Consider the following 21,186-nt stretch of genomic DNA (forward strand, 5'->3'; position numbering starts at 1 on the left):
TCTGCAGTACTTACCATTATATCTGCACCGGGCAACAAGAGGTTATCCAGTCTAATCCCAATTACCAGCTCTAGGTCCGTAACCCTGCAGGTTACGGCACTTTAAGTGTCCATCCAACCATCTCTATAAAGTGGTGAGGGTTTCTGCATCTACCACTCTTCCAGGCAGCGAGTTCCAGATCCCCACAACCCTCTGCGTAAAGTAGCCCCCCGCCCCCTCAAATCCCATTGAAACCTTCCACCAACCACCTTAAAACTACGCCCCCTCGTAATAGACCCCTCCACCAATGGAAATAGACCCTTACTATCCACTATGTCCAGGCCCCTCAATATTTTGTACACCTCAATGAGGTCTCCTCTCAACCTCCTCTGTTCCAATGAGAACAAACCCAGCCTATCCAATCTGTCCTCATAATTAAGATTCTCCATTCCAGGCGGCATCCTAGTAAATCTCCTCTGCACCCTCTCTAGTGCAATCATATCCTTCCTATAATACGGTGACCAGAACTGCACGCAATACTCCAGCTGTGGCCTAACCAAAGTATTATACAATTTAAGCATAACCTCCCTGCTCTTATATTCTATGCTTTCGCCAAAAAAGGCAAGCATTCCATATGCCTTCTTAACAACCTTATCCACCTGGCCTGCTACTTTCAGGGATCTGTGGACAAGCACTCCAAGTTCCCTTTGTTCATCTACACTATTAAGTGGCCTAATGCTTAATGTGTATACCCTTTTCTTATTAGCCCTCCAAAAGTGCATCACCTCACAATTCTCTGAATTAAATTCCACCTAACCTCCTGCAGCCCATGACTTTCCTCATCATTATCAACCACACAGCCCATTTTAATGTCGTCTGCAAACTTCTTAATCATACTCCCAATATTCAAATCTAAATCATTGATATATACTACAAAAAGCAAGGGACCCAGTACTGAGCCCTGCAGAACCCCACTGGAAATATCCTTCCAGTCACAGAAACATCCATCAACCATTACCCTTTGCTTCCTACCTCTAAGCCAAGTTTGGATCCAACTTGCCAATTTGCCCTGGATCCCATGGGCTTTAACCTACGTGATCAGTCTTCCATGTGGGATCTTATCAAAAGCCTTGCTAAAGTCTATATACACTACATCGTACGCACGACCCTCATCGACCCTTTTGGTTACCTCCTTAAAAAATTCAATCAGTTTAATCAAACACGATCTTCCCTTAACAAATCTGTGCTGAATGCCCCTAATTAATCCTTGCCTTTCCAAATGTAGATTAATCCTGTCTTTCAGGATTTTTTCCAATAATTTTCCCACCACTGAGGTTAGGCTGACAGGCCTGTAGTTACTCGACCTATCCCTTTCTCCCTTCTTAAACAAGGGTATTACATTAGCAGTCCTCCAATCCCTGCCACCACGCCCAAATCCATAAGAGGACTGGAAAGTGATGATTAAGGCCTCTGCTATTTCCTCTTTTACTTCGCTCAACAGCCTGGGATGCATTTCATCTGGGCCTGGGGACTTATCTACTTTCAAAGCTGCTAAACCCCTTAATACTTCCTCTCTCACTATATTTATTTCACCCAGAATATCACATACTTCCTCGATAGCAGTGTCTGCATTGCACCTTTCCTTTTTGAAAACAGGCACAAAGTATTCGTTAAGAACCTTACCAATATCTTCCGCCTCTACACACAGATTACCCTCATGGTCTCTAATACGCCCTACCCTTTCTTTAGTTATCCTCTTAATCTTAATATATTTATAGAACATCTTAGGGTTTTCCTTAATTTTACTAGCCAAGAATTTTTCATGCTCTCTCTTAGCATTCCTAATATCCTTTTAAATTTTGCCTCTTAACTTTCTATATTCTTCTAACGATTCTATAATATTTAGCCACTGATATAGGACATAAGCGTCCCTTTTTTTCTTTATCCTCCTCTGTAAGTCGCTAGACATCCATGGGGCTCTAGAATTATTATTCGCACCTTTTGTTTAAAGGCACATGTTTGGCCTGAGCCTTCCGGATCTCCTCCTTGAATATCTCCCTCTGTTCCGACACTGATTTACCCACAAGTAGCTGTTTCCAGTCCACTATGACCAAATCACTCCTTAACTTAGCAAAATTAGCTTTTCCCCAATTTTGGACTTTTATTCCAGGCCCATCCTTGTCCTTATTGAATCTGACTGAATTATGGTCACCAGCACCCAAGTGCTCTCCCACTCATATCCCTTCAACCTGCCCAGCTTCATTCCCTAAAACTAAATGCAAAACCGCTCCCTCTTGTGTTGGGCTTGCTACATACTGACTAAAAAAGTTCAAGAATTCCGCACCCTCTATACTTGTCCCAATCAATATTTGGATAGTTAAAATCTCCTACTATTACTACTCTATGGTTTTTGGACTTCACAGCAATTTGCCTACATATTTGCTCCTCTATCTCCCTCCCACTGTTTGGGGGTCTATAATACATGCCCAGCAGTGTGATTGCCCCTTTTTTATTTTTCAATTCGACCCATATGGCCTCATTTGATGATCCCTCTAACATATCATCCCTCCTCACCGCTGTAATAGTTTCTTTAATCAGTACCACGACAACTCCGCCCTGCCCCCCTTTTACCCACCCCCCCCTCCCCCTCTCTGTCATGTCTAAAAATCCTGTAACCAGGAATATTGATCTGCCAAACCTGCCCCTCTTTCAGCCATGTTTCTGTAATGGCTATAATGTCATACTCCCAATTGTCTACCTGTGCTCTTAGCTCATCCGCCTTATCCGCTATACTCCTTGCATTAAAGTATATACCATTTAGCACAGGAACACCTCCTTGATTACTACTTACTAACCCTTGTTTTCTTTGTTTTACAGATTCACTTTCTAAATTCTTGCTATCCACTTTCTGCTTTACTTCCTTCCCTATTGAATTTGTTCTCAGGTTCCTAATATCCTGGCAAGCTGGTTTAAACTCTCCCCAACAGTACTAGCAAAACTCCCTGCGAGGATATTGGTCCCGGCGCTGTTGAGGTGCAATCCACCCGGTTTGCACAGGTCCCATCTCCTCCAGAATGTAGCATGTAGCATTATAATTTTGATGGTTACCAGCCATTCATTTACAACCTTAATTTTATTGATTAACTCCTCTCCTTTCCTAGAAGTATAGCTGAGAACACCAGTTTACATCCCCTATCTTTGAGCCCTATTCCACCTGCTTCTCTTATATTATCTGGTCAGAACTGAGAGGTTATAACTATCAGGAAAGATTGAACAGGTTGGGGCTCTTTTCTCTAGAAAATAGATGACTGAGGGGTGGCCTGCTAGAGCACTTTTAAGATTATGAATTATGAATGGGTTTTATAGGGTAGAGGTAGAGAAGAACGTTTCCATTTGTGGGCGAGACCAAAGCTAGGGGACATAGACATAAGATAGTCACTAATAAACCCAATAGATAATTCAGGAGAAACTTCTTTACCCAGAGAATGGTTGGAATGTGGAACTCACTACCACAAGGAGCAGTTGAGGCAAATAGCATAGATGCATTTAAGGGGAAGCTAGATAAACACATGAGGCAGAAAGGAATAGAGGGTTATGCTGATAGGGTTATATGCAGTAGGGAAGGAATAAGGCTTGTGTGGAGCATAAATACCAGCATGGACAACTCGTGCCTGCGTGCCTAATAAATTGAGCACAGGTTTAAGAGCTTTCCTGAACCAGAATCTCACAATTTTCACCTGAGGGTGTGGCCAGTTCCATGGGGACGGGGCGGAGGGTTGGTTCGGGTGAATTGAATCTTGAATCAAAATAAAAGATGGCGGAAAACATGAGCGCAAGTGGCTTGAGGGCATAGTTCAATTACGTTTAAAATTCCTTACTCTTTTGCGCTGTTTCGGCATGGAATCTGTTAATACTATGAGTGGAAACTCAACCCGAGTGTGTTTTTGTCAGTTGACGCCATTTATAAACTATGCAAGGAATAGAGTGCTCTCTAGTGGAAGAAAGTAGGTATTAATTGTTTTCATTTTTTTTTTCTGGCACAGCGTTTTATCATTTCTATTGGAAACATCAGGTATGGTGTGTTACTGGACTAATCCAGAGGACTGGATTAATGATCCAGAGACATGAGTTCAAATCCCACCATGGCAGCCGGGGAATTTAAATTCAGTTCATTAAATAAATCTGGAAACAAAAGCTAGTATCAGTAACGGTGACTGTGAAACTATCGGTTTGTTGTAAAAATCCATCTGGTTCACTAATGTCCTTCAGGGAGGGAAAAGCTGTCGTCCTTACCCAGTCTGGCCGATATGTGACTCCAGACAAGAGATTAATGTGCAAAGTTAAAGCACATGGGATTGGGGGTAGTGTGCTGACATGGATTGAGAACTGGTTGTCAGACAGGAAGCAAAGAGTAGGAGTAAATAGGGACTTTTCAGAATGGCAGGCAGTGACTAGTGGGGTACCGCAAGGTTCTGTGCTGGGGCCCCAGCTGTTTACATTGTACATTAATGATTTAGACGAGGGGATTAAATGTAGTATCTCCAAATTTGCGGATGACACTAAGTTGGGTGGCAGTGTGAGCTGCGAGGAGGATGCTATGAGGCTGCAGAGCGACTTGGATAGGTTAGGTGAGTGGGCAAATGCATGGCAGATGAAGTATAATGTGGATAAATGTGAGGTTATCCACTTTGGTGGTAAAAACAGAGAGACAGACTATTATCTGAATGGTGACAGATTAGGAAAAGGGGAGGTGGAAAGAGACCTCGGTGTCATGGTACATCAGTCATTGAAGGTTGGCATGCAGGTACAGCAGGCGGTTAAGAAAGCAAATGGCATGTTGGCCTTCATAGCGAGGGGATTTGAGTACAGGGGCAGGGAGGTGTTGCTACAATTGTACAGGGCCTTGGTGAGGCCACACCTGGAGTATTGTGTACAGTTTTGGTCTCCTAACCTGAGGAAGGACATTCTTGCTATTGAGGGAGTGCAGCGAAGGTTCACCAGACTGATTCCAGGGATGGCGGGACTGACCTATCAAGAAAGACTGGATCAACTGGGCTTGTATTCACTGGAGTTCAGAAGAATGAGAGGGGACCTCATAGAAACGTTTAAAATTCTGACGGGGTTAGACAGGTTAGATGCAGGAAGAATGTTCCCAATGTTGGGGAAGTCCAGAACCAGGGGACACAGTCTAAGGATAAGGGGGAAGCCATTTAGGACCGAGATGAGGAGAAACTTCTTCACCCAGAGAGTGGTGAACCTGTGGAATTCTCTACCACAGAAAGTTGTTGAGGCCAATTCACTAAATATATTCAAAAAGGAGTTAGATGAAGTCCTTACTACTAGGGGAATCAAGGGGTATGGTGAGAAAGCAGGAATGGGGTACTGAAGTTGCATGTTCAGCCATGAACTCATTGAATGGCGGTGCAGGCTAGAAGGGCCGAATGGCCTACTCCTGCACCTATTTTCTATGTTTCTAGACCCATCACAATGTGCACTCTGAAATGGCCTAGCAAACCACTCAATACCACTAATTCTAACAGTACCTTCACCACACGGACAACCGCGGTTCAAGGCGGTGGCTCACCACCACCTTCTCAACCAGCATCAAAGCACTAACCACACTCGACCAATTCCGTTGGGTGAACCACATTGTCTGCATGCCCGACACAAGACTCCCAAAGCAAGCGTTCTACTCGGAACTCCTACACGGCAAGCGATCCCCAGGTGGGCAGAGGAAACGTTTCAAGGACACCCTCAAAGCCTCCTTCATAAAGTGCAACATCCCCACCGACACCTGGGTATCCCTGGCCAAAGACCGCCCTATGTGGAGGAAGAGCATCTGGGAGGGCGCTGAGCACCTCAAGTCTCGTCGCCGAGAGCATGCAGAAAACAAGCGCAGGCAAATGAAGGAGCGTGCGGCAAACCAGACTCCCCGCCCACCCTTTCCTTCAACCACTGTCTGTCCCAGAGACTGTAATTCTCGTATTGGACTGATCAGCCACCTGAGAACTCATTTTTAGAGGGGAAGCAAGGCTTCCTCGATTTCGAGGGACTGCCTGTGATGATGAAGGACAATTAGAGATGGGCAATAAATGCTGGCATTGCCAGTGACGTCCACATCCTGTGAATTAAAACAAAATCTCAAACTACTTCGGGGGGAATCTTTTAGGGGGGTTGGCGGACACGATAGGTGGCAGGTCGGCTGGAAAAATGTTTTTTTTAAACAGCGGTTCGGGACCCCACTGTCAATCTGCCGCCACCACCTTTCCTAAATGTCGGGTCTGTGAGCACTGAGCAGACCCGACCTGCAGCCATGGGGGAAGCAATTCAGGTCGTTATGACCTTGTTAACAGAGGATTAACAATTATTTTCAGCTCACCTTCAGAGTTTAGCAGTTCGCCAATGTGGTCCACACTGCTCAGGGTTCACGTCAGGTAAGCAGGGTGGGAGTTAAGTGGCCGTGGAATCATCTCATTACTTGACAGCTGGAAATATGCTATAAAAACTCCCATCTCACAGCTGTTCACGTTCGAAGCTCAGAAGCTGCTGCTTACTGCATTAGGAAGACAGATTGAACTTTATGCAGGTTGCGGGTGTTTGGAACAAACTCTCAATCCAATGTCACCTCATTGGAAGAATCTCTCTCAACATTGACAGATCACTTCTTTCATCTCTACTTCACCTGCCATCTATTCCATCAGCATCGGTGCCATTGAAACTATTGCATTTTGGTCCTCAGAATCCCACCATGATCAGCCCCAACACCAGCATCACCAGGCGCACCACCAGCACCAACAACAACATCAACCTTCTCTGCAATCACCTGATGCTGCACAAGATTCAGGGCATCAGCACCTGACCACATTACTGTCCAGGACACCAGGAATGGCCTCACCAAGGCCACATTTACTTCTCTTGAAGCTGCCCACCCTGGCTGCCACATGATGCACCAGGTTGGCACCTCCCCACACCAACACCATAAAACATCCCTACAATGTCCAAGCCATTCCTTTCACACTCAACAGCATTGCGCGGTGTACTGTTATGTCTCACATTCACTGCAGCTCATTAAGCCACTTCCAAATGTGCACACAGATCTGTCCAAGAATGCAAAGTGCTGAAAATAAGGATTTAAATGTTTGACAGCACATTAACAGGAACTTCACATGAACATTGGTGAAAACACACAAGTACCTACTGTTGTGTGTTGATAGTTGGTATGATTGGACAAGGATGAAGTGGGTGAGTGAGATGGGGAAATGATATGTAGATCGAGAGGGATAGGTGGAGGTGCAAGGTAAGTTGGTGTGAGTAAGGATGGGCAGGAGTAGGGTAGGGAAGGCAGAGTGATGGGGATGTGATGAGTGGCACAGCAGGATGAGGTTGAGTGGGGCTTTGCAGTAACTTTTTGTGATCTACTGAGATCATTGAAAGGTTTGTACCACTGCAGCCAGGTCCTCCTGATGACATCCCTGCTTGTGTCCTCTTGTGCAATGTGCAACCAGGCTGCGTTGGTCTCTTGGGGAGGTCTCTTCCACCCATGGGAAGGGAAGAGAATCTCCCTGCTTGTTGTGACTCCCTTTAAGTATATGGAGGGAGTCATGGGAGAGCCTGGGTGCAGGCGTGCACCTTTGTGCAGTGTTGGTCAGTGTTTGCAGCAACTCAATGCTGTAGAACACTGACAGCATAAATGTCTGAGTTAATTTTTACATGTCCCTTTAAGGAAACCGGCTGATGATGCGTCATTATATGACGTCATCAAACCCGCTTCCTTCAATTAGCCGGGAAACGCACTGGGCGGGCTTAACAAGCCCAATCAGAGGAAAATAATTTTGGACAACGGGCTGGAGCCAGCAGCGAGGCCAGGACCCGCCACTGACGTCCCCCGAGGTTGGCAAAATCTAGCCCTTCATGTACATTAAGTTACAGTGATTGATGTGTCAGGAAAAAATTGTGCAAGACCCCAAATATGATCATAGAAACATAGAAACATAGAAAATAGGTGCAGGAGTAGGCCATTCGGCCCTTCGAGCCTGCACCACCATTCAATAAGATCATGGCTTGATCATTCACCTCAGTACCCCTTTCCTGCTTTCTCTACATATCCCTTGATCCCTTTAGCCGTAAGGGCCATATCTATAGAAACATCATTGACCAATCTGCTCATTTTGATGATATTGATTGATGCTGAAAACTTTTCATCCATGTAGACTGGTAGACAGTTTTACATCTCGGAATATATCAATCCAAATTGTGTACTCACATCCTGTGGTGGGAGTTAAACTCAAAACCTTCTAGTTCACAGGCAAGAGTTTATCAACCAATGTACCAACTTCATACTCGAGTGGTATTTTTTACACATCCTAATATCCAAATAGCAAGTCCCAGGCGTCAGTCCTGTGGATTTTTCCCACATATATTCAGCTGTTTTTAAAAAACATTTTCTGTTAGTTAAACAATCTAGCCATTTCAATTCATATGATTAGTCGCCTTCTTCACCAGCTTTTCTTATTAAAGGCAGCTGCTTCAATGGATCAGGAGTAAAGATATAAATCTTCAAACATACCACTTATTGTGAGTTACAAGTTGAAAAAGTCTTTGTGGCCTGAATGATTTAGTGAGTGTAGTTAGTAAGGGAGTTACCTTTTATTTCATGCAGCACTATGCTGTGGTTGTGGCCTTCACAGAGTCCTACACAACTCTTCATGATCAGGTTTTTCCTATATCAAGCACATTTTGATTTGTATATTTTCTGTACATGTAATTATGAATACACAGAGAAAGTATAGAAAATAAAGTGTTTCCATGCCTTTCAAGTCTATAACGACAAATTTTTAGTTCGTTTTCGTATACGGTTAGAACTTTCCATTTCTTTCTCGGATTGCCAATGACTTTTTTCATACTCTACTTTTTCCTTCAATCTTGTTGACCCAAGTTTAATTAAATCTAGTAAAGTATTACACCCAGCAATAAAAATGGGTGACATACACACACCACTTGTTGTTGAAACAGCTATGAGTCAAGTTGAAACAGATCGGCCTTGAAATTGAACTGCACCAACTTGCCCCCCCCTCCCCACCGCCCCCCCCCCCCCCCACTCTCACCAGTTTCGAGCAGGTGCCGGAATGGGTAGGCTTGAGACACACCCAGTATCGGGTCACATGCCTCATTTAGTAGCTGGGCATTTCCAAGCTCGCTGGCGAAGCGACGCCGACAGAGATGCTCAGATAGATCCTGGAAGGGGAGAGTCACACTGTGCGTTTAATGTAACCAAATGTTTCATGGATGCTTCAGCTGAACTGCACTACTGGAGCTCCTGCAATGGTCTATTGGACATTGTATTGACTGGTGCGGCACTAAACCGTACAGACAAGAAAGGATGCAGAGAGCAAGGGGGCCCTCAGGAGGGCAGTCGGTGCCTACATTATTTCAGTGATTATAATTCAAAAGCACCTCATTTGGCTGTAAAGCGCTTTGGGATGTCCTGAGGTCGTGCAATGCGCTGTATCAATGCAAGTTTTTCTTTTTAGGCGATTGGGAGTAAAAAGAAAGAAAGACTTGGATTTATATAGTGACTTTCACGACCACCGGATGTCTCAAAGTGCTTTACAGCCAAAGAAGTACTTTATTTTAAGTGTAGTCACTGTTGTTTGGGAGTAGGTGGCGATTGGGAGACAGGGGGGTGATCGTGAGGGAGGGTAGGTGATTGGTAGAGGGCCAAGTGGGAGTCAGCAATGTTCTTCAGCCCTACAGTAGAGGGCCCATGTAAAGGTGATGCCCGTTTGAGACATGGGCCTTGGACGCCACCTTTTCTGCCTTTACCAATATGGCAGGCAGCACACATCCACTGCCAGAATATGCGCATGCACTCCAACCACCAAACTGGATGCTTTGGCTGCCCGTTTTATGCCTGTAAAATGGGCACAGCATTGACAAATTTCCAGGGAATAGGATATTGGTAGACTCGACCTCAACATGTCCAGTCACTGTAGCTCAGCAAAAAACTCGACTATATAGCGAAAACTGGAACGTATCATATCAGATCAAAACATGCTGAGCCTATCTAGTGCTCTGGTCAGACTATCTCGAGTCAGACTTTACTCGCTTTGGTCACTGAGAAATTTAAGCCACGTGCAGAGTCCACAAGTCAGACTCCGAGCACCCGCCTTGAAAGGCAAGTGTGAAACTCTACTTTAAGTTAAACTGTGGCAGCAGAACAACTAGCAAAGTATTGCAACACAAATCAGAAACATGTCAGAAACATGTTCCCAGAGACCAAGATTCAACCTGTGTAATAGGCTCTTGTATAGGTTAGTGGAGCCAAAAACCCTGAAATCATTTAAGAAACAGCTGGATACTGTGACAGGGGGTCTGTCGGGACTTTTTAAAGTAATGAACTGGGATGGGCGGAAAAACAATCCTTCCTCAGAACTATTTATCAAGTAATCCTCTGTCTCTCTTTGTTTTTCCTCATCCAGATGATTTTTTTTTTCTTATCTTCTGTTTTTCTTTCATTCTTTGTTTCTTCCTTTCCCTCTATTCAAGTTTCCACGAATTCCCTGCCACTCTGTGTGAGTTCCTGTCACTCTGACATTCAGAAAATAAACAGAGCTCGCACTATAAAAAAAGTGAAATCCTCCCAGTAAATAATGCAGGTATGTATAATGCACGAGAGTCTCAGTAACTATTTTATATATGCTATCAAAGGGCCCGTTTATAAAATAGTCCCCATGGATAGTGATTCATGTATCAGCTTGGAGCATTATCTCTATCTATTTCCAGGGCATCTTTATTAGGACAGAGTCTGAAAACAAAATTGCAGCCCAAAATAGAAGTGGGATAAGTCAGTTTGGGATTTTAGTCTCGATCGCTAGAAGTTTGAGATTAAAGATGAATAAATCATCCTTACACAGGTGCAATTAAGGTTGATGAACACATAGTTCAAACTTAGCATGAATGTGTAGTGTATGTGTGGGAGACGTAACATTGGACAGAGAAACACCAGGAGCTGTTTTCCAGTCTTGAGTTGAGGCAAATCGTAAAGTCATACTAAGAGATGTTATTCTTGATTACCTACTTTACAACAGCTACTACAATTCAACAAGTCATCATCATCATCATAGGCAGTCCCTCGAAATCGAGGAAGACTTGCTTCCACTCTAAAAGTGAGTTCTCAGGTGACTGAACAGTCCAATACGGGAATTACAGTCTCTGTCACAGGTGGAACAGACAGTCATTGAAGGAAAGGGTGGATGAGGAGTCTGGTTTGCCGCACGCTCCTTCCGTTGCCTGCGCTTGTTTTCTGCATGCTCTCGGCGACGAGACTCGAGGTGCTCAGCGCCCTCCCGGATGCTCTTCCTCCACTTAGGGCAGTCTTTGGCCAGGGACTCCCAGGTGTCGGTGGGGATGTTGCACTTTATGAAGAAGGCTTTTAGGGTGTCCTTGAAGCGTTTCCTCTGCCCACCTGGGCTCACTTGCCTTGTAGGAGTTACGAGTAGAGCGTTTGCTTTGGGAGTCTCGTGTCGGGCATGCGAATAATGTGGCCTGCCCAACGGAGCTGGTCGAGTGTGGTCAGTGCTTTGATGCTGGTGATGCTGGTCTGATTGAGAACACTGATGTTGGTGCATCTGTCCTCTCAGGGGATTTGCAGGATCTTGCGGAGACATCGTTGGTGGTATTTCTCCAGCGATTTGAGATGTCTACTGTATATGGTCCACATCTCTGAGCCATACAGGAGGGCGGATATCACTGCAGCCCTCTAGAGCATAAGCTTGGTGCCAGATTTGAGGGCCTGATCTTCGAACACTCTCTTCCTCAGGCGATCGAAGGTTGCGCTGGCGCACTGGAGGTAGTGTTGAACAATGGCTCAACTGACAAGTAACAAAACCAATCACGACGTGGGTGATAGGTTTCAGGGTCCATCAGTGCCAGGACTAAACTGGAAAATGGCACCACAACAGCCTGAAGCACATGCCTTATCCATTATGTCAGTGAACCATCTGCTTTTTAACAGTTTGGCAAATAAACAAAGAGTCACTAAAGCAACAACCTCGTTACACAGAAGCCCAAAACCTTGGATTTGCAAACAAGGTTCCTGTTTCATTGTCAAAGCTAAGGTAAAAGAAAATGAAAAGGAAAAAAAAAGAGTTTTACCAGTTCTTCATTCTGGAACTCTGGGTTGTACACTGCCATGTCGTCTTTCGGTGGCTTCTGAACTAAGCTTTTACAGATGAGCCATGTAGCCAAGCCAGCAACAAACATTCCAACATCTGGAGCAAAAAGTCTTATAATGTTCCCAGCATCTGCCCCACTCACACTGTGAAGAAAAAAAAATATGCATCTTAAGTAAATGTGAATATTTAAAAAAAATTAATGTAGCACTTTAGTTAAATGTACTTGCATTTTGTATACAATATTAATACTCAATTGATCTTTCTAGTACTAAGAGACTAGTACTGATGCTATCTTATTTTCCAAGGAGTATTTTCTTCCTTATTCCTCCGACTAAAATGCACCACTTCACACTTATCTATATGGAAAATCATTTGTCATTTACATGCCCATTCTGCAAGTTTGTTTACGGTAAAATGAACATCACTTTCCTGTTTTTTTTCTGGGTTTAAACAATTTTCCAAATTAAAAAAAATTCTCAGATTTGTTTCTGACAAAGGCAACCGTTGTTGCCCCCAGGCAGTTTGTATTTTTCAGCAGACAGATGTGCTAATTGGGTTGGCCAGTAGAAAATGAGAAAGTAGAAAAATATAAACAGAGAATCGTTTTTCTGATTTCAAAAGTAAGTTCCATTTTCTCCACTTTTTATGTTTTTAAGGTTTTTATTAACTTGCATCAGCAACAAGACCATAAATTCATCCCTGGAGCAATATTCGATTTCTTAAAAAGTAGCAAATAAAAGCAAGTTAAACTTGTATTAATCACTCTTCATTTGGTTAAAATGCGTCTTTGCTTCACCTTATGATTAAAAGACTGCTCTTACAAACCCATCTGCAGTATGATCATTTTATTTTTAAAAAAACCTGATTCACGTATAGTGCAAATTTCACACAGTTACGTTTCTCATTTCCTATCCTAAAACAGGTCACTGCCATCTGACAGCAACAAAGTCCCTTCTTACTCAGGAGCGGCGAGGAACTGTAGAGGGATGTGATCAGGGCCCAGGAGAGGCGCGAGTCCTTTGAAGATGAGATTGGCCTTGGATATTAAATTGCAACAAGAATTCATAGTTCCAGATCTAATGTAACACTAAGCACAATCTTGATCACAAGCTTTCATCTTTTACAATACTTACTCAAAAGCGTTATTAAGCAGTTAGAGTCCCTGTCTTTGAGGTGCTTTCTTCCCTTATTTCACCAGAATCCCATGGCATGCACCATTCCCAACCAATGTTGAGGGGCTTGCTATACCAGTTGGGCGAACTGCACTGGCAGATTGCCACCCAAGGGGTGAAGACAAAAATATATTCCAATATTTCAAACGATTTCCTCCTGTTTTTCCCCATCTCCTTGGCTCTGTATGGCTCAGATTAGCAAGTAGCACATGGAGGATTGTGAGAAGGTTATAAAATTCTGTTTAAAAAAAAAGCACACTACAGCACCCGCACCATAATCCTCATAAAAAGATGTAAATAGCTCATTTCAAACACACTTGTGTTAAATCATTCCAATAGGCACTCGACCAACACCACTAGAACACAGATTATAGGGTCATTATCTCATTGATGTTTGTGGGACTCTGCTCTGCGCAAATTGGCTGCCGCATTCCTACAACATTGACTATACTTCAAACAAAAAGCGCTTCATTGGCATTAAAGTGCTTAGGGGACATCCTGAGGTCAGGAAAAGCACTATATAAAAGCAAATCTTTCTTTCAAGTATTTCTTTATCTGGGGAAGCTCACCTGTAGAAATAACTACTGTACTCTATGAGAGGCAACGGATATCCTTTTGTTTTACCACATTCTTTCAACTGCTGCCATAGTGCAAGCTTAAAGAAGTAAATAAAAATAAGATTGAAAGCAGAGTACAAAAGACCTTTTTAAATAATCTATTTTTTATTTTTTACTCATCTTGTTTCTTTTTTATTGAGATACCTAGAGGAAGGGTAAAGGTGCATAGTGCAGAACTGTACCATGGTTGGGAAGACAAGGTAAATCAGGAAGTAAAGAAAGACTTGCATTTATCTAGCACGTTTCACGACCACCAGACATCTCAAAGCGCTTTACAGCTAATGAAGCTCTTTTGGAGTGTAGTCACTGTTGTAATGTAGGAAACGCAGCAGCCAATTTGCACACAAGCAAGCTCCCACAAACAGCAATGTGATAATGACCAGATAATCTGTTTTTGTTACGTTGTTTGAGGGATAAATATTGGCCTGGACACCAGGGATAACTCCCCTGCTCTTCTTCGAAATAGTGCCATGGGATCTTTTATATCCACTTGAGAGAGCTGAGGGGGCCTTTGTTTAATGTCTCATCTGAAAGACGGCACCTCTAACACTGCACTGGAGTGTCAGCCTAGATTTTTGTGCTCAAATTTCTGGAGTGGGTCTTGAACCTACAACCTTCGGACTCAGAGACAAGAGTACTACCCACTGAGCCACAGATGACACAGTTGATGCAATGATTATGTGACGACAAAGAAGGGTAAGCTGATGGAGGTAAGGAGAACTACAGTTTTGGACAGTAACCACTTAGAGTAGGATGCATGATACATCTGAACCTAGTTTCAGAGGTGAAAGAGCAGTGTTCTAATCCAATATTCTACTGTCCCCAAGAGTAAAAACACAGAAATAATTATATTTTTACATTCAATCATTTAATGAAACGAAAACCTGAACACACATGTTATGAATGCTAATCAGGAAAAGTTCCATGTTTCAATACCGATGTAAAAATCAACAAAGTTGGAAGATGAAGCATACTTTTTTTTTAGAAAACCAAAGGGAACAAACTGACCTTCACACCAAAAAGACATATTTATTTCTACATCTGTTCTGCAATGTGGACAAATATTGGCAAGGAATCATTCACCCTGTCTGCAGCAAACACAGCAATAAAAATAGTATGAGTCATCCACAAACATTCACACAAGATCTCACAGTCCTGTCTGGATAAGATTTCCTTGAGCCCACAGAACTGCAGTGTTATGTTTAGCTGCCTAGTCTGTAAAAGAGCTGCACATAACATTCATTGTACATCGGCTTGTACTTGGTTTCACTCACCTGCCCCCACCCCTATCACCCACTCCACATCTGGTTCCCCACAGGGTGGCGGGGGGGGGGGGGTTCTGATCGCAGCTGTGTCCTCGGTGCGAGATGCTAAGTTGAGGTCAGGCGTAACTGCACTGAGCTGGATAGAGAAATTAGCAGGAGCTTATCCCCGCACTTCTAAGTACCTAATTGTAGAACTGTACTGCAAGATACCAGGGGGCACATTACCCTTTCGGTCAGGAATGGTATATATCGTGGAAATTTTTACATTTTAAGCGTGACTCATACCGAAGCCATAAAAATGCATTCCAAGAAACCGAAAATACAGTGCAGGTCTCAGAGAGTATAAATTAAAGACTCTTACACTGTGCCAATGAAGCTCAACCTAAGCTCGAGGAACAGCACCTCATCTTTCATTTAGGCATTTTACAACCTCCTGGACTCAACATTGAGTTCAACCGTAATCCCTGCTCCCATTTTTTTTTTCCTGTTTTTTTTCTCTTTCCCACGGCATCAGTTGATTATATATCCATTTACACCCTATCTAGACTCATCTTTTGTTTCTTAACTTGTTCCATTACCATCTCCTTTTGCCTTGCATCATCATCCCTTTTGTCTCTTAATCGCTTCTGCCTTCCACCCTATCACAAACCTTCCCTTTTGTTGTTACCTCCCCTCCCCCCTTTCCCGGCCCCTACAATTGCTTAAAAACCTGTTATATCTCTAACTTTATCCAATTCTCACGAAGGGTCATCGACCTGAAACGTTAGCTCTGTTTCTCACTTCACAGATACCGCCTGACCTGCTGAGTATTTCCAGCATTTTCTGTTTTTATTTCAGATTTCCAGCATCCACAGTATTTTCCTTTTGTTCAAATTAAAGAATAATTGTTTTAAAAAAATCACAACAAAATACCCCAAAAAATGACTGCTTCTTGCTGCTCCTCAAATACTAGGCTCAGTTTTACACCTGTTTTGACCCAGCATAATTGCAGGAATTTCACATATGGCTCTTTAGCTTGGGGGCAGAGCCGAGATGCATGTGGGGGCAAGGATCAATAGAGGGGCATGATAGATTGAGGAAATTCAAGTATAGCGTAATTACATGCGTAATATACTTATGCTCAAACTTTACGCTCGGTATCTGTTTTATCTCCATTTATACGTGTCTCTGGAGGAGGAGACAAGCTGGTTGGACCTTATTTACTGACTATGCACTTCTCGCAGAAATTCGCTGTCCCCTTCCCATGATTTTCTGGCCATTCAAAATTAATTAAGAAACAGCAAAAGATGTAAGACTCTGGTGAGGGCTGTCTACAGACCTCCTGACAGTAGTGATGCAGTAGCAGGATGCAAAACAGCTCAAGTCGTAAAAGTTTTGTGAAACAATGGGGGTCATTTTAACCTAACTCGCCTGGTGTGAAACCCACTGGATCAGGTAAACGCTGGTTCTACACCCCCTCCTCCCAGCCCTCACCCAGTATAGAAGATTGAGGAGTGATCTGGTCGAGATGTTTAAAACGTTAAAAGGATTCAATAGGGTAGATACAGAGAAACTAATTCCTCTGGTGAGGGAATCAAGAACAAGGGGACATCATCTTAAAATTAGAGTAAGGCTATTTCGGAAGAAAATCAAGAAGCACTTTTACACACAAATGGTAATGGAATTCTGGAACTCTGTGGATGCTGGGACAATTGGAGCTTTCAAGATTGAGATAGGTTTTTGTTTGTTAACATAGAAACATAGACATAGAAAATAGTGCAGGAGTAGGCCATTCGGCCCTTCGAGCCTGCACTGCCATTCAATGAGTTCATGGCTGAACATGCAACTTCAGTACCCCATTCCTGCTTTCTCGCCATACCCCTTGATCCCCCTAGTAGTAAGGACTACATCTAACTCTTTTTTGAATATATTTAGTGAATTGGCCTCAACAACTTTCTGTGGTAGAGAATTCCACAGGTTCACCACTCTCTGGGTGAAGAAGTTTCTCCTCATCTCGGTCCTAAATGGCTTACCCCTTCTCCTTAGACTGTGACCCCTGGTTCTGGACTTCCCCAACATTGGGAACATTCTTCCTGCATCTAACCTGTCTAAATCCATCAGAATTTTAAACGTTTCTATGAGGTCCCCTCTCATTCTTCTGAACTCCAGTGAATACAAGCCCAGTTGATCCAGTCTTTCTTGATTGGTCAGTCCCGCCATCCCGGGAATCAGTCTGGTGAACCTTCGCTGCACTCCCTCAATAGCAAGAATGTCCTTCCTCAGGTTAGGAGACCAAAACTGTACACAATACTCCAGGTGTAGCCTCACCAAGGCCCTGTACAACTGTAGTAACACCTCCCTGCCCCTGTACTCAAATCCCCTCGCTATGAAGGCACATGCCATTTGCTTTCTTAACCACCTGCTGTACCTGCATGCCAACCTTCAATGACTGATGTACCATGACACCCAGGTATCACTTAAGTGTATCAAGGGATAGGAAACAAAATTTGACACCGAGCCATATAAGGAGATGTTAGGGCAGATGACCAAAAGCTTGGTTGGAAAGTTAGGTTTTAAGGAGAAAAAAGAAATGGAGAGGCAAAGAGATTTCGGGAGGAAATTCCAGGCATGACTGCCAATGGTAAAATATTTAAAATCGGAGATATTCGAAAGGCCAGAATAGGCAGAGTGCAGAGGTCTAGGGGGATTATAGGCCTGGAGGAGATTAGAGATAAGAGATATATTGAGGTGTTGCTTAACTGGGAGCCAATGCAGGTCAGCGAGCACAGGGGGAGATGGGTGAGCGGGATTTGGTGCGAGTTAGCAAAGGCAGCAAAGTTTTGCAAAGACCTAAAGTTTATGGAGGGTAGAACTAGGGAGGTCGACCAGGAGAGCTTTGGAATAGTCAAGTCTAGAGGCGATAAAGGCATGGACGAAGGTTTCAGCAACAAGTAAGCTGAGGTAAAGGCGGAGACAAGCGATATTACAAAGTTGGAAATGGGCGGTCTTAGTGATAGAACAGATACGAGGCAGGAAGTTCAATTTGTGATAAAATTTGACAACAAGGTTGGAACAGACTTGGTCAGCCTTAGACTATTGCCGGGGAAAGAGATCGAATCAGTGGAAAGGGAATGGAGTTTGTGGCGTGAAGCCACGACAATGGGTTCGGCTACCTGATATTTAATTGGAGGAAATTTCTACTCATCCAGTGCTGGATGTCGGACAAGCAGTCTGATAGTATAGAGGGCTGACATTTTTTTAAATATATTTGACTGCCAGAAAACAATGCTAGGCAGATTGGTTATTTACAAACAAAGGATATTTAAAGATCAGTAACAGTGAACCACTAGTGCAGTTTAATGTAACATTTGTAGCAAAGGAGTAAATTTCCCTTAGCTGTGCAGGCAATTTAGATGCACGATGTATTGGGTTGCCAACACACAGTGACAGAGTGGTGGGACGGACGTTCAGACTGTGCTGTGCCACATGGTGAGTTTGTGATCTAGTTGGGTGGTCAACAGAAGCCCTAAATCAAGGCAAGCAATTCATCAAAAGAAAACGGAAGAAAAATCAGAAGCCGAATGTACCCGAGCTACTCCCAGCACACAATTACAGAGCGACTTTTTAATATTAATCACTTTTACAGCATGCATTTTTTCCCCCCATCAGAGTAATAATTTACAGCTGCAGATCTGTGTTTTTGCCCATATTGGTACCTCTGATCTCCCTTAGTATTTTTTTCTCTGTACCCCAGCTACAAAAGTCAGTTTCTTTATGCAAAATACAGGCTGTTTCACCGGTTGCAATAGAAACCAAAGTTTAAAAGGGGAAGAGATTTCACTATCCAGTAACTAGTGGGGTGCAGCAGGGATCAGTGCTGGGACCCCAACTATTTACAATCTATATTAATGACTTGGAAGAAGGGACTAAGTGTAACGTAGCCAAGTTTGCTGACGATACAAAGATGGGAGGGAAAGCAATGTGTGAGGAGGACACAAAAAATCTGCAAAAGGACATAGACAGGCTAAGTGAGTGGGCAAAAATTTGGCAGATGGAATATAATGTTGTAAAGTGTGAGGTCATGCACTTGGCAGAAAAAAATCAAAAGAGCAAGTTATTATTTAAATGGAGAAAGATTGCAAAGTGCCGCAGTACAGCGGGACCTGGGGGTACTTGTGCATGAAACACAAAAGGAAAGTTTGCAGGTACAGCAAGTGATCAGGAAGGCCGTATCTTGACCTTTATTGCAAAGGGGACGGAGTATAAAAGCAGGTAAGTCTTGCTACAGTTGTACAGGGTATTGGTGAGGCTGCATCTGGAATACTGCATGCAGTTTTGGTTTCCATATTTACGAAAAGATAGACTTGCTTTGGAGGCAGTTCAGAGAAGGTTCACTAGGTTGATTCCGGGGATGAGGGGGTTGACTTATGAGGAAAGGTTGAGTAGGTTGAGCCTCTACTCATTGGCATTCAGAAGAATGAGAGGTGATCTTATCGAAACGTATAAGATTATGAGGGGGCTTGACAAGGTGGATGCAGAGAGGATGTTTCCACTGATGGGGGAGACTAGAACTAGAGGGCATGATCTTAGAATAAGGGGCCGCCCATTTGAAACAGAGATAAGGAGAAATTTCTTCTCTCAGAGGGTTGTAAATCTGTGGAATTTGCTGCCTCAGAGAGCTGTGGAAGATGGGACATTGAATAAATTTAAGACAGAAATAGACAGTTTCTTAAACGATAAGGAGATAAGGGGTTATGGGGAGCGGGCAGGGAAGTAGAGCTGAGTCCATGATCAGATCAGCCATGATCTTATTGAATGGCGGAGCAGGCTCGAGAGGCCGTATGGCCTACTCCTGCTCCTATTTCTTATGTTTTTATGTTCTTATTGAGTTTAGTTTAAAACAGAAACATTCACCTCTCCTGTACCTTAAAGAACATATTGGGAATCTATTGGTTCTTCTGTTCCCCTAAAGACAGATTCAGCATTTCTGTCCTCTAAACATGGAACTCATCATCTGGAGATGGAATTTCCTGTTTATTTGCACCCAGCCATGTGTAATCGGGGCACAAAACAAATACGCGGCATAAAGGATTGAGCAAACTCGTGCAACAGTATGTTACGCATGTAATTATGTTATGCCTGAATTTCCCCAATCGTTTACACTCCTCCATCAATCCTTGCGCCCAAACGCATCACGCTCGTTATAATGGTTCTGTCCTCATGCTAAACAGCCTTACATGTGAGTTTCCTGCAAACAAGCTGGTTCAAAGCCGATGTAAAACTAAAACCACAACAAAACAAAGTGCAGCAGGAAACAAAGTCATTTTTTTGGTGTTATCATATGATTTCATTTAAGCTATTTAAAGGTTTCTGGCAAAGGAACCAGAGACGAGATGAGGAGACATTTCTTTACGCAGCGAGTTGTTATGGTCAGAAAGAGTGGTGGAAGCAGATTTAATAATAACTTTTAAAAGGGAATTGGATAAATACTTGAAGGGGGAAAATAATTGTAGGGCTATGAGGAAATAGCAGGGAAGTGGGACTATTTGGATAGCTCTTTCAAAGAGTTGACCAGCCGCTGGGCCAAATGGTTTCCTTCCATGCTGTGTTATTCTTTGATGCTCTGATTTTGTTTTGTTACCTCACTGAGATTTGCTCTGTATTATTGGTTTCTTTGAATGCATCTTTATGGCTTCAGTATGAATCATATTTAACATTGAAAAGCTTGCACGATTGAACGTTCCTAATCTGCATGAATAATGGTTAGATGGCTTGAAACTTTAATGTTTATACTTAAAGATACATGGAAGACTAGAAATTTGGTTGGATACCGCCCCTCGGAGGGTTGAAACAGGGGCGCTAAAGGGTTTGCATCCGCGAACGCCGGCGTTCACGCCGCTCGGCAAATTCAGTGTGCCGGTAGCAGTGACTCACAGGAGTATCGCCCGGGGGCATTGCGCTGGATGCAATGCCCCCAGTATCGACACTCAGTCAGACTTTG

General features: G+C 43.3%; 1 protein-coding gene across 1 annotated transcript in view; it reads right to left on the minus strand.

Annotated features, from left to right (window-relative positions):
* LOC139260488 (piezo-type mechanosensitive ion channel component 2-like) overlaps positions 1-21,186 on the minus strand; it is an 851,737-nt gene that overhangs the window by 294,711 nt on the left and 535,840 nt on the right. Inside the window, exon 5 of the mRNA XM_070877017.1 lies at positions 12,133-12,295. Within this exon, the coding sequence (XP_070733118.1) occupies positions 12,133-12,295 (163 nt within the window). The remainder of the gene's footprint in view (positions 1-12,132; positions 12,296-21,186) is intronic.

This window comes from Pristiophorus japonicus, chromosome 1 (assembly GCF_044704955.1).
Source record: "Pristiophorus japonicus isolate sPriJap1 chromosome 1, sPriJap1.hap1, whole genome shotgun sequence".
Taxonomy (NCBI): Eukaryota; Metazoa; Chordata; class Chondrichthyes; family Pristiophoridae; genus Pristiophorus; species Pristiophorus japonicus.